Raw genomic sequence first — 17,810 nt, 5'->3', positions numbered from 1 at the left:
TTAATATTAATATTAATATTAAAAAAGTTAACATTATATTAAATGTCAGAAAAATCAAATTAAATAATGTAGTCAATTTTCTTTCCATTTTCTTATCATTAACTTAAACTTGCATATCCGTTATATCTTGCTTAAGAAAAATATTATAAATTTCCAAAAATAATGGTTAGTATACGTTTCGAATTAATATAAATAAAAACTTTAAATTTCAATTTTATCAAATAACTAATAACAATTTTTTTATAAGTCTGACGAATTACCTGCCAAAAAATTCTCGCCGGAAGGGCGATTGTATCAAGTTGAATACGCAATGGAGACCGTATCATATGCAGGTAGCTGTGTTGGTATTGTAGCTGAAGATGGTGTTTTGTTGGCCGTGGAAGATGGTGGTGATACCAAATTAAGGGATACTACCGTTGTATGCACTGGAAAATTATTTCAACTTTCAAAGTGAGTAGCCAATATTGATTGTCTGGGTATTATAAATACTAATGAATATCTTACAGTGACACAATTTGTGCGATGTCTGGTGTTGCAGGTGACTGCCTTGTACTTACTACGGAGCTACAGGATACTGTATACGAACACGTTGAGGAATATGGTGAACAAATGCCATGTGAAGAATTGGTAAGGCATTTAGCCAGCATCATTCAGTCCTACACGCAATATGGTACTTATCGTCCGTTTGCCGTTTCAGCTTTATACATAGGATGGGATGAACGTTACGGTTATCAACTATTTCACTCAGATCCAAGTGGAAGTTATTACGGTTGGTTATGTACTGCTATTGGACGGGAGTCTGAAGTCGCAAAGAGTTTATTGGAGAAAGAATTGACTAAAACCGATTTCAAAACGAATTTGGAACTAGCTAAACAATTAGCTCTAAAAGTATTTTTAAAGATCTCCAAAAATAGTATAATAAACGAAGAAAATGTGAAAATAATGACTTTGAAACGTATCGACAATAAGATTGTTATAGAAAAAATTACGAAGGATGAAATAAAGGAGTTACTTGAAAATGTAGATATGTCATGTGATGAAGATAATTAGAAGAAATTAACGTCTAAAATGCAATCTTATTTTTATTGTTTGATTATACAATTATTAATCATAAACATTGTAAATGTTATTATGTTGTTAATTTTCATATAGTTTTAAAGCCAAAAAATTTATTCGAATAAAAAATTTGGTTTACAAATTTCTGCTACTTCAACTCATTTTACTCCATAGATAAAATTACAATTGAATACTTTTGTTATATACATCGGTTTTTTTATTGCTTTTAGTGATTTATCCATTCCAATCAATAGATCGTACCTATGTAAACTAATAGTTAGCAACCTAAACGAATAACCAATTCCTTATTTTCGCTATTTATTTTACTAGTATAATGCGATGTCCGAATAACTTGAGTACCTATACTCTACTGTTAATGTTTAAAAATTTCGATGCTTCATATTATTTTTGAGAACGGTTTCGATTCATTAAGATGCTCAGATAACAACGGATTTTTCTACAGTCAATCAATGAAGAGCCCTGAAATTATTTACGAAAACTGACAGGCTTACCAACTCCGCGTTATCGAATCTCAGAATGGTTACAGACTGTTCGGAGAGGTATGTAGATCTGAGGTCAATTATTGCTTAGTCTAATGAAATGACAAACAATAATGCAATCAGGGCGTAGAGTGGGGTTATGAAGAAACCTCAAAGTTAATTCGTTGAGATTCAATTAAGAGATACATTGCAAGAAAATAACATTTCTTGCAAAACAGGTGATTTGTATTTGTCATAATAAAATCAAAATAATACTATGTAAAATTAAAAAATTTTTAAAACATATCTGCAAATTGCTGAGTTTTATATATAGTATAAAGTATAGTATTAGATTACACATAGTATTTAAATTATTGCACAGGAATATAAAATTTTATTATAACAATTCAATTTTGTAAATGTGTTAAATAAATTAAAATGCTAAATTGTTAAAAGTAGTTGAGTCTACTGATATCTACTATCGAAAAGATGTGTCCGTGTAATCGGATTTTTGCATATCAATATTCTACAAATAATGTAATATGTGAACACCCTACTACAACTCGTGAGGTTTATTTAGTCACATTTTGATAAGTTTGAAAAAGTCTAACATTATCTATAATAAATTCTAACTTATACTCTAACTATTACACTTTAACAAAACGAATTATATGTTAAAAATACGATATAGCACAAATAGTATATAATAAGCAAAATAATTATCAGAAATATCAAGTTTAAATATACTAAACAACAAATAGATAATAATAAATTCAAGTGCAGAAATGAATTGGTTTATGATCAGTTATAAATGCTTTTCACGATTGTGAACTAAACTAAAGGAAATAACGTTTGGCAAAATAAATGCACTGTTCATATTGAACATAAAATGTTGTATATTAGATGATGTAAGAATTACATAAAACAATTCAAAGATTAACACAAGTGTGAATATGCAAATAATTCGCAATAAATATTCACTTAAATAGCAATCCAACTGTGGCACATGAACCGGAAATTGTGCGCAAATTGGTCAAATGGGTAACGCTTCATTATTGAACATTGCACTACTGCCAATAGTTAGCACCAAATACAAAAAGTTTAAATTGAAAACAAGCAGACAGATGCCGTCACGAGATGTAATTACATTATTAACAAGATATCTACAGAAAATACGACCGACCACTTCACAGGTAACAAAAAGTAAATAAGTAATCCAATAAAGGCATGAAATTGGATGTGGGACTACTTCAGTAAACTCAAGTCTTCCAATTAGTTTGTGGTCAACATAAAATGCAGCAGCACTCCACCATAAATTTTAGACTTTGATATATATTTTTATCGTATGCGAGGTGTCAATTTATCAATTTTATAAAAAGTTAATATACTTTTACATATTTATTTGATTTCATAATTAATATACTACTATAAGGTAATTTGTCACATGGAGGAAGTTTAAAATGGTGAGTCTATAAAACGTTAACAATTAAATTATTATGTTAATAAATTTATCTAACCGCTTTATATAGTCACTTTTAATGACGAATGTTTATTCAAGGCTGATATGGTCTAACGATGAATAATTTATATCATGTAATAGACAAAAGCCTAAACCAGTGTTTCCCAATGTGTGGTGTACACTTCACAGGTAAGCAATTTAACTATTTAGAAACGGAATTCCTGTTTAGGGAAGTGATTTTTGATCTTACGAAAATATACTACATTATTACAAACAAAGGTATTTGAAACACTAATATTTAGTATATTTTTTTTAGAAAGACTTTACAACAGATATAGATTGATACTCCTTTTGCAAAATATTACTCTTCAGTGCAATTTAATTTCTAACTGAACTGAAACACAAAAAATTAATGAAAAAAAGGAGATATTAGGATAAGTTTTACTAGAACAATAATTTTTCGTTAGCTGCAATTTGCTACTATATATATTATACTAAGACAGATAGGAGGCTACAAAGGTTCACAGATCTAGCATATCTCAAAAAAAGTTTGAGTAACGCTGCCTTAAGCTATTTCAAAATAATTGCAAATAAAGAGTAAAGATATGTAAAATAGTTTTCTGAAATCACTACAAGTCATACTTCTTAGAAACGTCAAAAGCTCTTCAATTTTTTATTATAGTTATTAGTATTCCATGCATTCTTCATTTAATATAATGCATACATATTTGCGTTTATATAAGAAAGTTAAATACAAAAAACATTACATATGAATAATTCAAATTGTGTTAAAATTATAACTAAACCATGAAAATTTTAAAACAGAAAAAAGCTGTTATAATTAAAACTGAAGAATTATATACATATATGTGAAGATGGATGCTTTTGTCAGTTTTTAGTTTTCTTTATTTAACATGCCAACATGCAAATAAACTTATCACAACAGTCGAGCATAAAATGCTTGGACTTAAATGCCTGAAAAGTTGAAACTATCGTAAAAATATTTACACTTATAATAGGCACTAAGCACCCAACCAAGTGTTTATTTAACTTTCGTTTTCAATACTGAAAGAAAATCTCCAAAGCAAGTCGTTTACGAATATTTTTATTTCCATATTTGTTTTTTTTTTTTAAAGCGCATAAATAAAACAAATTTTAAAATATAGTGAAATATAAAACATATATTGTAAAAATCTAAGATATAAAAGTTATAATAAGAACTTATAGAACTGTTTCAAAAATACAGACAGAATTCTCATTATCATTTGACTCTGCAGCTCACAATTTCCGTTTCATATATACCTTCTGCTCACCCTTTCTTGGTACACCCTTTCTTGATATATGGTACAAATTTGAGCGCCATCTGTCAATTAGTTTGTTTACAGCAGCTGTTAATGTAAGACTACCTAAAGTGCATTTCGCGATTTTTACTATGGAAAATTCTTATTGTACGCGATTTTTTGACCAAACACGGCACCACTGTCATCGCTTCAGCACTTATTCGCCCAGATCTGGATCCGTGCGATTTTCTGACTCCCTAAACTCACTTGTACCTTCGTGGTAAGCGCTTTGAGTCAGATTGAACTCGATAAAGAGAATTCGTGAAGAACTAAAGGCCTTCACGGCTACGAAAAGGTAATGGAAGATTGGGTTAAAGCGTTTGGCAATGTATCGCTTTAAAGAAATATTTTAAAGGATAAAATACAACTTTGAATAAAATTTAACTTTGGTGTTTTATTTTACAAAATCCGAGTACTTTTTGAGCCGAAGGTATTAAGTGACAATATCAAACATTCTTTGTTTGAAATAAACCAACCACAGATTTTATTTATTCTTTGTTAATTTTAAGGCCACAGATACAAAATTGATCTAACTATATATAGTGAGCGCAATTTACTTAGACGCACTTAATATTTTTTCAAAAACGATACAACGAACTCGAATATAAATGTTTTTTTTGTTGAAAAAGAAAAAGCAGTGCTTGATAGTAAAAAACAAAAAAGAAATATATTTCATATCAATCATTCTTCTTACATATGTACAAAAACACAAAAATAAGGCAAAATAAACGCGCAATTTTCTTAGGCGCACTATGTTTAAACAAAAGAAATCAAAGAGTTTACACAGTTTTGACAATGCTTAATACTTTGTAATTCCTCCGTTTTGGTTTATAACTGAAAAAATTCGATTTGGCATCGAATCTATCAATTTTTTGATAATCACATCGTCGATTTTGTCCCAAGCCTCTTGGATTGATGCTTTGAGCTCACTCACTGTGGAATAATGACGTCCGTTGGCATAGACCTTCCGTGAAATTATTCCCCATAGGTTCTCAATGGGTTTTAGGTCAGGACTCCTTACTGGCCAATTCATTACCGTTATCTGCTTCGACGAGAAGTAAGACTTTGAAAGCTTGGACACATGAATGGCGGCGTTATCCTGCTGGAAAATTAGATCCCGATCGGCGTGTTCCTCCAGAAACTTTATAAGAACGTCATCCAGCATTTCAGTGTACTTCTCTGAGTTCATTCTTGTATTTATGAAGCACAAAGTAAGTTTTCCATGGAGTGAAAAGCCACCCCATATCATGACAAATCCGCCTCCAAAGTTTCTACTCATTCTTATGGGATTGTTTTGGCGAAGATCATGCCAATAAGAGCTGAAACCGTCTGGCCCGTCCAAGTTAAATTTTTTCTCGTCCAAAAAAATAACCGAGTGCCATTCTTTGATCCAATGCATATGATTTTTAGCAAAAACAATGCGATTCTTCTTGTGCATTTCTTTCAGAGGGGGCCGTTTCATCATTTTCTTCCATTTTATGTGGCCATCTGCATGTAAAATTTGCAGTACTCTTCTTTTTTTAATTGGTAGCTGCAATTTTGATGCGATTTGAGCTGCACTGAGCCGATTTTTTATTGCTTCTTCCTTTATTTGGTTTTTGAGTCACCGATTTATCTTTGCATTTCGCTTGTTATTCGTAGGGGCTTTACCATATTCCTCACCCAAACGTAAAAAATTTCTTACAACGTGTTCCGATCGGTTTATGTGGCCTGCAATTTTCCTCTTTGAGAATCCATTTTGATGTAAACACCCTATTTTGGCTTTTTCTTCAGCGCTTAGAAATTTTCCCTTTGCCATTCGACTTGCGCAAATGCGGAGCCTATTTCGTAAAGAATTTGTATGGTTTTTGCTTTTAGAATATTAGCTCAAATATTAATGTGTTATGAAATACAAACCTTCTTACAGAACAATCAAATAAACTAGTCCGAACTACCGAAACAAATATATGCGTCTATAAAAATTGCGCACTTACTTAGCTTCTTTTTTATGAAATTCATCATTATAACTTTGCAAAATAAAAATCACATTCCTTTTATGTTTGTTTAGGTTTAGTAATGGAAAAGAAAAAACAATAATGAAAAAATATCAATAGCTTTGCTCTTTAACAAAAATAAAAGCATTTTTTTTGTGTGCGTCTAAGTAAATTACGCTCACTGTATTCATAAAGTTTAGCATCTATCTAATACTGCTTATAATAACACCTGTTATAATATATCATGACAATAAGTATGATAAAGACTCTGTACATAAAAATGATTTTATCGTGGTAAATACCCTAACAATCGGGTCATATAAATATTGGTAGATTTGTAGACAAATTCAGATAAGTTGGCTGTTTTCGGAATCCAATATGACCAATGTGTATTCTGAAGAATAATACTTCTGGTACGTCAATTAAGAATACATTTTTAGTAAAATAAATAAAACATTATTATATAAATGTATACAAAACATAATTAAATAATATAGGTGTACTTTTAAACTGATTATAACTAATTATAAATTGAAAAAGAAGGCTCATCTCGATTAAGCATCAGAAAGTTTATGGATTATTAGAAGGGTTCAAACAGTATTGAAGAAGCAACAACAAAATTTCTTTAATTAAATTATTGAAATTTCGCTGACCATACAAAGCTGTTTCAAGTATTGCCAAGTACTCATCATCAATGACCTTAGGATATATTCAAATTTTTATTTAATTAGTTTAAAGTCCGTATATAATTTGTTGGAAAGCAATTTCCAGACTTAGAACTCGTGCCTGTCAAATTAGAAGCGATGACTAATCGTGTTTATCCACAAGTAGCCAAGGTTGCACAAATTTTCAATGCTTCGGTTCCAAGTTTTTTATCACTAGATTTGTTAATGGATTATATTTTATATGAATATTTAAAAGACTGTTCTAAGTGTCTTCTGTCATGAGAAGGCTGTTACTAAGATGGATGGCATATTTACTAATGTACTAATTAAAGCAACTAATTGCTAAAGCTAAACGTTGTTTAGACATATATTAGTGCAATAAACAGGATTTTTTCATACTATGAGTACAAATAGATGAAACATGGATTTGTCTTTAAACACTGGAGATAAATCGACAGTCAGTTGAATAAGCACCAACTGACAGCCGAACAAGCTAACATGTTAAATAGGAAACATTACGAAATCTGTATATTAGAATGTGAGAGGTGTCATATTGTTTACCTTGACAAATGGTCAATAGTAAGTATTGTATAATTATTATTAGCACTTTTAGAAGATAATCGCAATAAAAAAGCGAGTATTCTTTACATCTGATTTCCAACTGTTACTAACTAACCTTAGAATATATAACGTGATTTGACTAGAGTGAAAAAGTAATCAACAATACGAAGACCTATTTAAAATGACAAAAAATAATTTTAAAAAAAATGTATCTATATTAGATTGCATTCAATTTGAAAGTTTGATGAATAAAGCGAAGTCTTACATATACTAATACGCTTTCATATACTAGGCTAAAAAATTTTCTTTTAACTTGTTAGTATCTAAATGATAGCACTTGATTGGAACTCAATTGTTTTCTTAAAGAAAATGTATTACCCAAAATTTTTTGGATGTGCACATAATACTAATTGCAAATTAATTATTATTAATTATGGCTAAGAGAATATAAGTTAAATGGAATTATAGACGATTCTTTTAGAATTCTTTTGTACGCTTATAAATCGATAACGCATTTTTTCAACGGTTTTATTATTCTAACCAACTGATTTGAATGCCTGAGGAAAATATATCGACAAAACATTTTAAACGCGAAAGGTAGACTAGCCGCTAGTGAACAGATAGAAAAAAGCATTTAAATTATAAATAGTATTAATACCGACTCGAACAACCGTGTGAATTACAGATTTAGAAAGCTTCGAGCCATGTCGGATATAATGATTATTAGGAAATCTAATTTGTTATTTTTTAAACTTCTGATTTGTTAGTACTAATTTTATTGTTAGTACATAACGCCTTCGGTTATACATAAACAAATTATTGTTTAATTTATTTACTACTTATGTAGAAGTTAATATAGTATATAAGTTTATATACATGTCGCATTAACATAATACCATGAAAGTTAAAAAAATATATGTCATTGATTCATCATAAAAATATTGAAAAGTTAATTAGACAATTTTTTGCAAAACAAACACTAAAAACTGCTATTACTAGATAAGAAAAATAAATGGTTTAATTAAAATTGTAGAAAAATTTTTTTATTTTTTTATTAATTGTTTACTATGCAATTGGAAAAAAAAATTATCAGTTCAAGTTACCAACCATAAAAATTCACTTTTTATAGAAGTTCAAAAAAAAAAAAATATTAAAACAGTCCATTACTCATTTTTTAAATAAAGATATCTATATTGAAGAAATAAAGTATAAAGAAACATATTTTACAGAAGTTATATAAATTTTATATGCTTTAAAATATTATATACCATATATTATTCGAAATTTGTTAATCAATTTGGTAACAATAGTAATTAACCTAATTTAAATTTACAAGAAAATTTTTAGTTAATAGAAAATCTTCAATAATTTCGAAACTTTACACAAACATTATGAAATTTTTCATATATCAATAAAATTTTTATCACTTTTTTGCGATATGATAAGATAATTTTTGTGACCACAAATTAATTTTATAAAAAAAGTTTATTATTCAAAAATAGCAAATAAGACAGCCACATAAATTTCGATTTAGTCAACTGGTATAATTGGTTTTTATATAAAAGTAGAAGGATTTTAAAAAGTTTAAATTTACTTTAAAAATATTAATTAATATTGTAACTCAACATCTTATTTATATATACATTCTATATAAAAAGTATATAAATAGAAATTACTAAGGACAGAAAGTTGATATATAACCAAATAATTCGTCCGTCACTTCTATATGGTTGTGTAGCGTTTAACAAAGCTTCAAACACTACTATTTGCCAGCTAGAAATTGCACAAAGTCAGGGTCTGAGAAGACTTTTCAAAGTACCATGGTACATTAGGACGAATGACATCCTCAGGGACCTCAAGATTGATCCCATCAAAAAATACATAAAGGATAGAGCCCTGAAATTATTTGCAAAAACTGACAGACTTACCAACACCACGTTATCAAATCTCAGAATGCTTACATTCTCCTTGGAGAAGAGATTTTTTGAAACACTTAGGGAATGTTGTTAATCGAACACTGTTCTCTTACATATTATGACTTTTATCTGTTTGCAAAGCTAGAATTTACAATACGAAGAAGGCGTTTCAAGTCATAACGTCCTTTAAAAAAAAGAAATTGTCGTTGAAATATTTGAAGATAATACTTCAAGCGGGCTATGAAAAAATAAAACGGATAGAGTCATACTCCGACATAATTTAATTACACTAAATAAATTCTACGTAAAACGATAATATAATATTTGATTTATGCATTATTTCAATTATTTAATCATTTTTAATAATTCTGAATACTTCTTATAAGAATATATTTTTTAGTCTACTTTTTATGCATCTTCATCCACATTAAAATTTTATAACAATTCATTATAACAAAAAAAAATAGGTTTTCAAGAAATCTCCATTAGATTTGCTAGTTCTTTTTACAATGCAATGTGGCTAATATTTCCGAATAATAAAAAAAAGTGCAAAAAATTTGTACCGATTTACCAAGCAGTAGTCTTGGGTAATTTTTTCAATCAAGATGCTCTTTTAAAGCAGTTTTATTGCAATTTTTATTTTCGATTGGTAAATCTCGGACGAAATGTTATAACGCTCGAGATTAATGGATAACACTCTAGACATTTTGCCAGACTAGCAAGATTACCCTGAAATTGACAGCTGTTTTATATGATTTGACAGAAAAACTGTGATTTGATTCAATCTATGTATTTGTGAAAAGTATAAATGTCTAGTAACCTGACTAAAAAAATGTTAGATTACTCCAAAAATATTCGATTGAACAACAAAATTTGACAGATCAAGAGGTTGAATCCAAATGTACCAATTAAAAAACCATTAGAATCAACAAATAAACTCCAGAAAACATTAGCAATGTTTTCTTCAGAAATGTTCACTTCGACTATAATGCTGGGCATTATCATTACTGCTATAAATAATTACCATATGTTCTTAATATTTTATATTATTATCTTTTCACTGCGTAATATGTAAATTCGAGTTCAGTTGATTTTAAGAGAGATCTAAAAATTTTGTGCTAGTAAAGAAAACATAAATATACAATAACAACGTTGTTTTTTTGTTTACTTGTTTACAGTAGTATTATACAAAATGCCTTTCAGTTCACAGTGCAAAATACTAAACTATCTATTTTAGATAAAATATCGAAATTAACAAATATCGCGATATAGCTATTTAAATAAAATGCATGTCAGCAAGAAAGTCCATTTAGTAATGAATGAATATATTTTTAAAATCAGATTTAATTATTTAAAGTGAAAATCCTAAAATATTATTATAAAATTAATATTCTGAAAATCGTTTCATTATTTATCAAATAAATAAAACTACATCAGTATGATAATCCCACAGCTCAACAACCTTCAGATAAGACAAAAAAAAACTTTGATGTTAAAACATCGTCAATATATATTATTTTGATCAAATGTCTTACTGTTATTTTTTTTTTCCACCTTTTAATTACTTTATATCTAATATTATACTGCGAAAACTATCTATTTACAAATATACAATTAAATGAAATAATTTAAAAAAAAAAAAAAAATATGAACACAAATTTGTAGAAGTAATAACACGTGGATTTACTCTCCATACTTTCTGTCAACAAACAAATTTTCTGATCGTCTTGGGACCCACGTCACTGTTGACAGTTGTAATTTCGAAGTTGTGAAAGACTTGTTTATTTAAGAACCAGCTTGAACTCCAAAAATGACGTTAGCGGCTTTGCTGGCTTGGTCATGTCGTACGAATGGAAATAACTGCTCCGGCTAGAAAGGTGTTTGATTCGATACCCGCATGTGGAAAACGTGGTAGAAGACGTCCGCATCTTAGTTGGAAAGACCCGGTTAGAAACGATTTAGGGGCGATCGGTACTACCAACTAGCGACAAAAAGCAACTAATCGGTCTGGCTGGCGGAAGCTACTCGATGCGGTCAAGGACGACTCACGTCTGTAATAACCAACTAAGTAAGTAGAAGTAATTACACGTAGAGTCGATAAGTTTACCGGAAAACGCATAAATTCAAAAATGAAAGAAATTCACAAACAATAACAGGTATACACAGCAGTTTTAAATAAACAATATACTTATTATAGTAATACCTGTTGATTTGTTTTCTTTTTGGTTAAGAAGTAAGGAACGAGTGAGAAATAAAATTGTAAGAGATATTATTTTGATAAATGGTATTTCTTTTTTAATAGTATAATTTACAACAGCTTAGATACGTTATTATCAGTTGTTATTTGTACAAAAATCGTTGGCATTTACTATGATCAATTAAAAATAACCAACAATTTTAGTAAATATGTTTAATAATTGGTAATCGAAATAAATAACTATTAACAACAAAGGATTTTTTAAATTAACAGAAATAAAAGTAGATTTTTTCATGCTAGTCACTATCAAATATAATTTATAAATAAAAATTCTACGAAAAAATAAGTCGATGCATATCAACCGGAATTAAGTGCTTACAAGAGGTAAAAACCAACCAAAATTCTTAATAGAAAGGAATCTAAAAACACTTGGCCTTCCACATATTCACAAAACTAAATAATATTTATTTACTATTTTTAAAATACATAACTTAGTAAATTGTTTCCTGCTTTATAACGCCTTCAACTACCATTTTAAATACTGGAGTTAATATGTAGAGTACAAATTTTTAGAGCAACTGTAATATTAACAACGTTTTATTTTGTAATATAAAGCATGGAAATATACATAGTAAAACATAGGTCCATTATCAGATGTACAAGCTATGCTAAAAATAAACCAAGATACTCACATGTTTATTAGTAAACACTATTTTGTAAAGCATTCGTAATTTTCACAGAGATAATAATATTTTATGGTAAGTCATCCGAAATACAAAAAACTTAAATCCTATAACGATATCGGTACTTCATCAAGGGACATCGTCACTACAAACAGTAGTACGAGTATGAATACCGTCATAATAATATATTATAATATTCAATAACAATTACAATCAATTTATAATCAATTTATAAATAATTTATAATCAATTTATAATCAATTAAAAGAAGTTAAGTAGTAAAGTTTTTTTTTTATTTTTAAAATTAACTTTAATATAATATAATGGAATAAGCAATATATTATTCCATGTATATAATATATACGAGATTTAAAAACAAAAACTTTTAATTAATTTCAACGTAATATATAAATCCAGAAATGAAATTGAAAACACGTCAATCACTCGCTTTATAAAGCCATAAAATCCCGGTACGTCATTTTTGAAACCCCGTATGTGGGTAAGTTTTTTTATTAAGAATATTAAATTTAAAAATATGTCATTTTAGTAATTATTGTACTTGAATAATATGAATTATAAGTAATTAAAAAGAAAAATTTATATTTCTATAAAAAATTTTAATTTTAAATGAAAAAAAAACTTTAAATGCGGAATTCTGCAATAAACAATGGAGCCAAATAAATAATAACGATAAACTTGCATTTAGTATTTTTATATAAAAATTTTATTTGTTAGATAGTTAAAAATTTTTTTATTAAACAGATTAATAAATAAATTAACAATTAATATAATATAATTATAGTTTTTAATTTATACATTAAAATTAATTGTGAGAAAATAATTTTTAATTTAAAATATAATTTAACTAAGTTGTATGAAAGTATAATGCAGTGTATTATAATAATGGAATTTTTTATATTAACTTTTAACAACGAAACAAGTTTTTATCTATCTTCCAACTAATTATTTCTCTCACATTAAAGCTGTAAATTGTATATTAATTTTAAAATAAATTAAATTTTTGAAAAGTTAAACCCAACTTTGTTAAACATTTTAGAATAACCCGACTAGATTATTAATTTAAAAATTTTATTTTAGGTCAGCGATTAAATCATTAATTTACTAAAACCTTCCTTTGGTTCTTATATTGAAAGTCATTAATAAGAATCTCATACGAACAAAAATGCACTTTTAATAATTAATTAAGTTTGTTAACTTTATTGTAAATTTCAGTATTTCAAAATGTTCTTTATATATAGAAAAGCTGCTGTTTGATTCAAAAAAAGAATCATTAATTATAATATTTTCATTTATATGAAACTGTGTTAAATATTATTAATTTGTATAGATCTGGGAAAGTATGTTTAAAAAAAGACTTCAGTAATTGATTTTAGAATTATTTTTAAATTTTTAAGTTATATTTACTTGTCTGTTAAATCCTGCACAACCAGATAGATAGCTCTGGAACGCTTGGCATACGAAAGTAAAATTCTAGGAATCTATACTATATATATCCACTTTTTTACTTTTAATACAGCCAAGAACTATTAACAAAATTATTTACAAATAATAACTAATTATTATACTGCAATAATGCAGTAAAATTTGTTGAATTTTATTTTGAAAAAAATAGTAAAACAGTATGAAGAGGTTTCGAACAATAGTGAAATACAACAACAAAAATTTATTTTTTATATTATTTTAATTAATTGAATTTTTGGCTGACCATACAGCTGTTTCGAGTATTGCCAAATACTCATCATCAGTGGTCTTGGAATTAATTCTTGTATTTAATTATTCGTAAATAAATATTTTTTGAGACTGCAAGTACCAGGAATCGAACTCGGGTCCTGCTAAATGTGAAGCTCAGAATCAGCGCATCTTAACCAACTGATCCAAAGCCGTACTTGACTTTTTTGTTCGCTTATTTTTCTGGAGTTTTGTTACTATTACTATGAAAGTTTTTATTAACAATTTTACTTGCTGTGTTTATATTAGAACGAAATCTTAAACGAGCTGTAGAATAATTGAATTAATTAATTAATTAATTATAATTTTATTTTCAATTGTTAAATTTCGATACTATTAAAACAGTATGTAAATTTTTTAAATCTAGTAAATTATCAGATATAACCATTTAAAGAATAAATATTCTTTAATATATATCATAGTATTAATATAACATATTAATTCTCAAATCAACATTTTAATAACAGCCTTCAGCAAGTTCTAACAAATAGATTTAAAACGCTATCAGATAATATTAAAGCAGATACTCTTCGGTATCTAATTAAACCTCTCAAATTTAAAGTTTATCCAATAAGCAGTAAAGCATTTTTAGACGCTATACGTTTGACCCATATATAAACTAGAAACAAAGATTCTTGTGATATAATCATAAAACGAAACCAGGTGGTTTACGTTAAAATAATCTATACAGTCATTAAAAACAAATGAGTCTATGGGAGGGCCTATTTGTTTTACAGCATTCAGGATTTGTCATTTCGTACCATAAAATAATCTTTTCTTTTGTCTAAAATATTTAAAAGGTTATTTCATCTAAGATTGACATTAATCTTAAAATTATTTCTGGAAAACAGTTTAGTTTTCGCATGGATCATGAAACCACTGAATAGAGTATTTAATAGAATTTTCATACGATAAACTAGTTTATAGGATTCTAAAAATGTAAGTAAAATTTTGCCCATCAAAATATCGTTCCATTCATTCAGAAGTTTAGTTCGTGTAACAGTTAATCATCAATTATATTTATTGTACTTCAGAAGACATATCAAAAATTAATTAAGACATATTAATTAAATAAATAAATAAAGAAATAAGCATCAATTAAAATTACTTATTAATCACTTATTAGTAATTAGTTTTTTATTACAAAAAAAAAAACTTTTTTATAAAACAAAATTCTGAAAAGGAAATTGCATTAGTTTTATCTAAAAACAGATTACAGAGATATTTTTGCTTAATCCCACCTCAACTTTCTTTTAAAACTCGTTTCAAAATCAATTTGCCAGCAAAGAAGTTAACCTTTGATCGCATCTAACATTTAAATACATATAAAATATAATATATGAAGCAGAAATCAAATCGATTGAATTATACACACACATCACATTACTTCGACGATCCAGCATTGTATGCTCGATCATGTATAAAATCAGCAATTTATCATATTGACCAACTTATTAGCCATTTTGAGATACACTCTTAACACAAACACAGATGCGTTAAATAAAGCGTTGCACTTTTTTTTATATCTTTTATGAGCCATTGCCATAAAATGGAAATTACAAACAAATTTCGTCGATAATCATAAAAGAAAAAAAATGTTTAAAAAATATGTTTAATCACTCACTCACCGGTGCAGTTGTTGCAGTTGCAATTTCAAACAATTATGACTGCAACTTTTTAATGCTTGTCTTGCAATAGTGAATGCAGCCAAAGCACATTACCATGGGAATGCGAAACGGTGACAGATAAAACTGCAACGATAAAAGCAAAAAAAATATTGACGAAATTAATATAGATAAAAACTGTGACAAATGCAAATGTAAATTTGTTAAGATATAAAATATAATAACTACAAAAACAACAAATTAATGAAAATTAAGAGTACTTAGTAATAAATTAACTCTTAGATTAAGTTTTTTTTTTTGACTGGTATTTTAAATTATACAATAATGTTTTCCCAGTACAGTTGATTAGGAATTGAGAAAACTGTGAATCTTAGATGAAAGCACTTTTACTTTTTTATTTACACTAGATGAAGAAGAAGGGGCCTAGTCAATAATTTTGACGCCGAAGTCTTTTTCAAGTTCGAAAACAATAAACAACATTTGCATAAATTGGCATAAATCAAAGTCAAAAATAATATTTCTTCTTTTTAACAAAATAATGAAAAAGCAAATAAAAAATCGCGAGTATAAATATTAGAGAATACTCGTACAGTTACTGCAAAAATGAAAAAGAAATTGAAAGTGTAAACGTAAAACGTTAAATTGCCAAATGTTATTCATCAACACCGGATTCATTTGTTTACTAATGTTAACCCCAACATTTGCCGGTAATTTTTACTAGGAAAGAAAAGCGGGGCATAACTTATTTGTGAGCTCATAAATCACCTCCCACAACATAAGAAACAAAAATACTAACCACAAACTATTGTAGACAACAAAGCAAGAAGTAAGGAAACTTATTTTAATATTTATATATATGGTCTCAAAAATTAAAAACTTGTCCACTAACTTTTTGTATTTAATAACAATACAAGCAAAAGTAGTACTGTCGTACATAGAAGAAATATATTTTAAAAAAATATATTTTATTACTATTACTTCATCACTTGTGACGCCGCTGGCCATTATTGCTCACAAAGAAAAATTATTTATGAGATTTTTCATTAATTTCATTAAAGTTAAAAACTGAAATCATTTTCTTTTCATCGATTTCGAAACTTCGAAAGGCATGGTCAAAAATCTACGTAATGCGATTTGCTAAACTAAAAATAAATAAATAAGTAAATATATTTCCAATGTTAAAACAAAAAAAATTGGAAGTTGTGATTTTAATAAAACGATTCATCACTAAAATGTTACAGCAGTTGCCAAAATAAAACAATATACTATAGTAAATACTATACAACAACAAAATATCCAAAAACAATAAACAATAAGATCTTGTTTAAAAAATGAGGCTAATAAAAATTACAACAACGATTTATTACCATTATTAACCCACACTGAACTCTCTCACTTTATGTATCGTTGCAGCACAACATCAGCAACATTTTTTGCCAACATTTATGTTTCTGCGGCTGCTGCTGATGCTGTTGCTGCTGCTATTGATGTTGCCTTCATTGATAGTGAAGACGAGGTACACTGCTACTCTTGTTGTTATTTACTGTGCTATCAAATGATTTCAGTTGCAAAAACATTTTTTCAAAAATGAAATATATTGAAAAATAGGAAAAATTTAGACTTGCTTATTATTTTAGGTTAAACTATTGTTGATTGTAAAGCAAGCATATTGACCTAAGAACCGAAATTTAATTTGAAAATTAAAATACATATTCCCAAACTAAAGATACTTCATACTATCTTCAACGCTTGTTCATTTTAATAACCAAGACGAAAACATGGACTATTGAACTTAAATCTAAGTTTAAAAAAAATATAAAACAGAAAAAAAAATAAAAATTTTAATCTTATTTAATTTAATTTAATAATTAAATTTTATTTTATTTTGTTTAATTAAGTTTATTTTTATTTATATTTTAACCTAATTTACTTCAATTAAGCTTAATTTTATTTTATTAAATTTAATTAAGTTTATTTTTATTTATATTTTAACATAGTTTACCTTAATTTAATTTATTTCAATTTATTTTAATTTAATTTAGTTTGATGTAATTACATTTTATTGTAATTTATTTTATTTTATAAGTTTATTTTATATTACTTTATT

General features: G+C 27.3%; 1 protein-coding gene across 1 annotated transcript; it reads left to right on the top strand.

Annotated features, from left to right (window-relative positions):
* The first annotated feature begins 110 nt into the window (after positions 1–110).
* Positions 111–1,073, top strand: LOC119672366 (proteasome subunit alpha type-4-like). The gene is made up of 3 exons (XM_038083391.1): positions 111–165; positions 248–450; positions 507–1,073. The coding sequence occupies exons 1-3, from the start codon at positions 163–165 to the stop codon at positions 1,048–1,050; spliced, it is 750 nt and encodes a 249-aa protein (XP_037939319.1). The 5' UTR covers positions 111–162; the 3' UTR covers positions 1,051–1,073.
* Positions 1,074–17,810: the final 16,737 nt, after the last annotated feature.

Source organism: Teleopsis dalmanni, chromosome 1, assembly GCF_002237135.1.
Source record: "Teleopsis dalmanni isolate 2A chromosome 1, ASM223713v2, whole genome shotgun sequence".
Lineage (NCBI taxonomy): Eukaryota > Metazoa > Arthropoda > Insecta > Diptera > Diopsidae > Teleopsis > Teleopsis dalmanni.
This window is presented reverse-complemented; position numbering and strand designations above follow the sequence as displayed.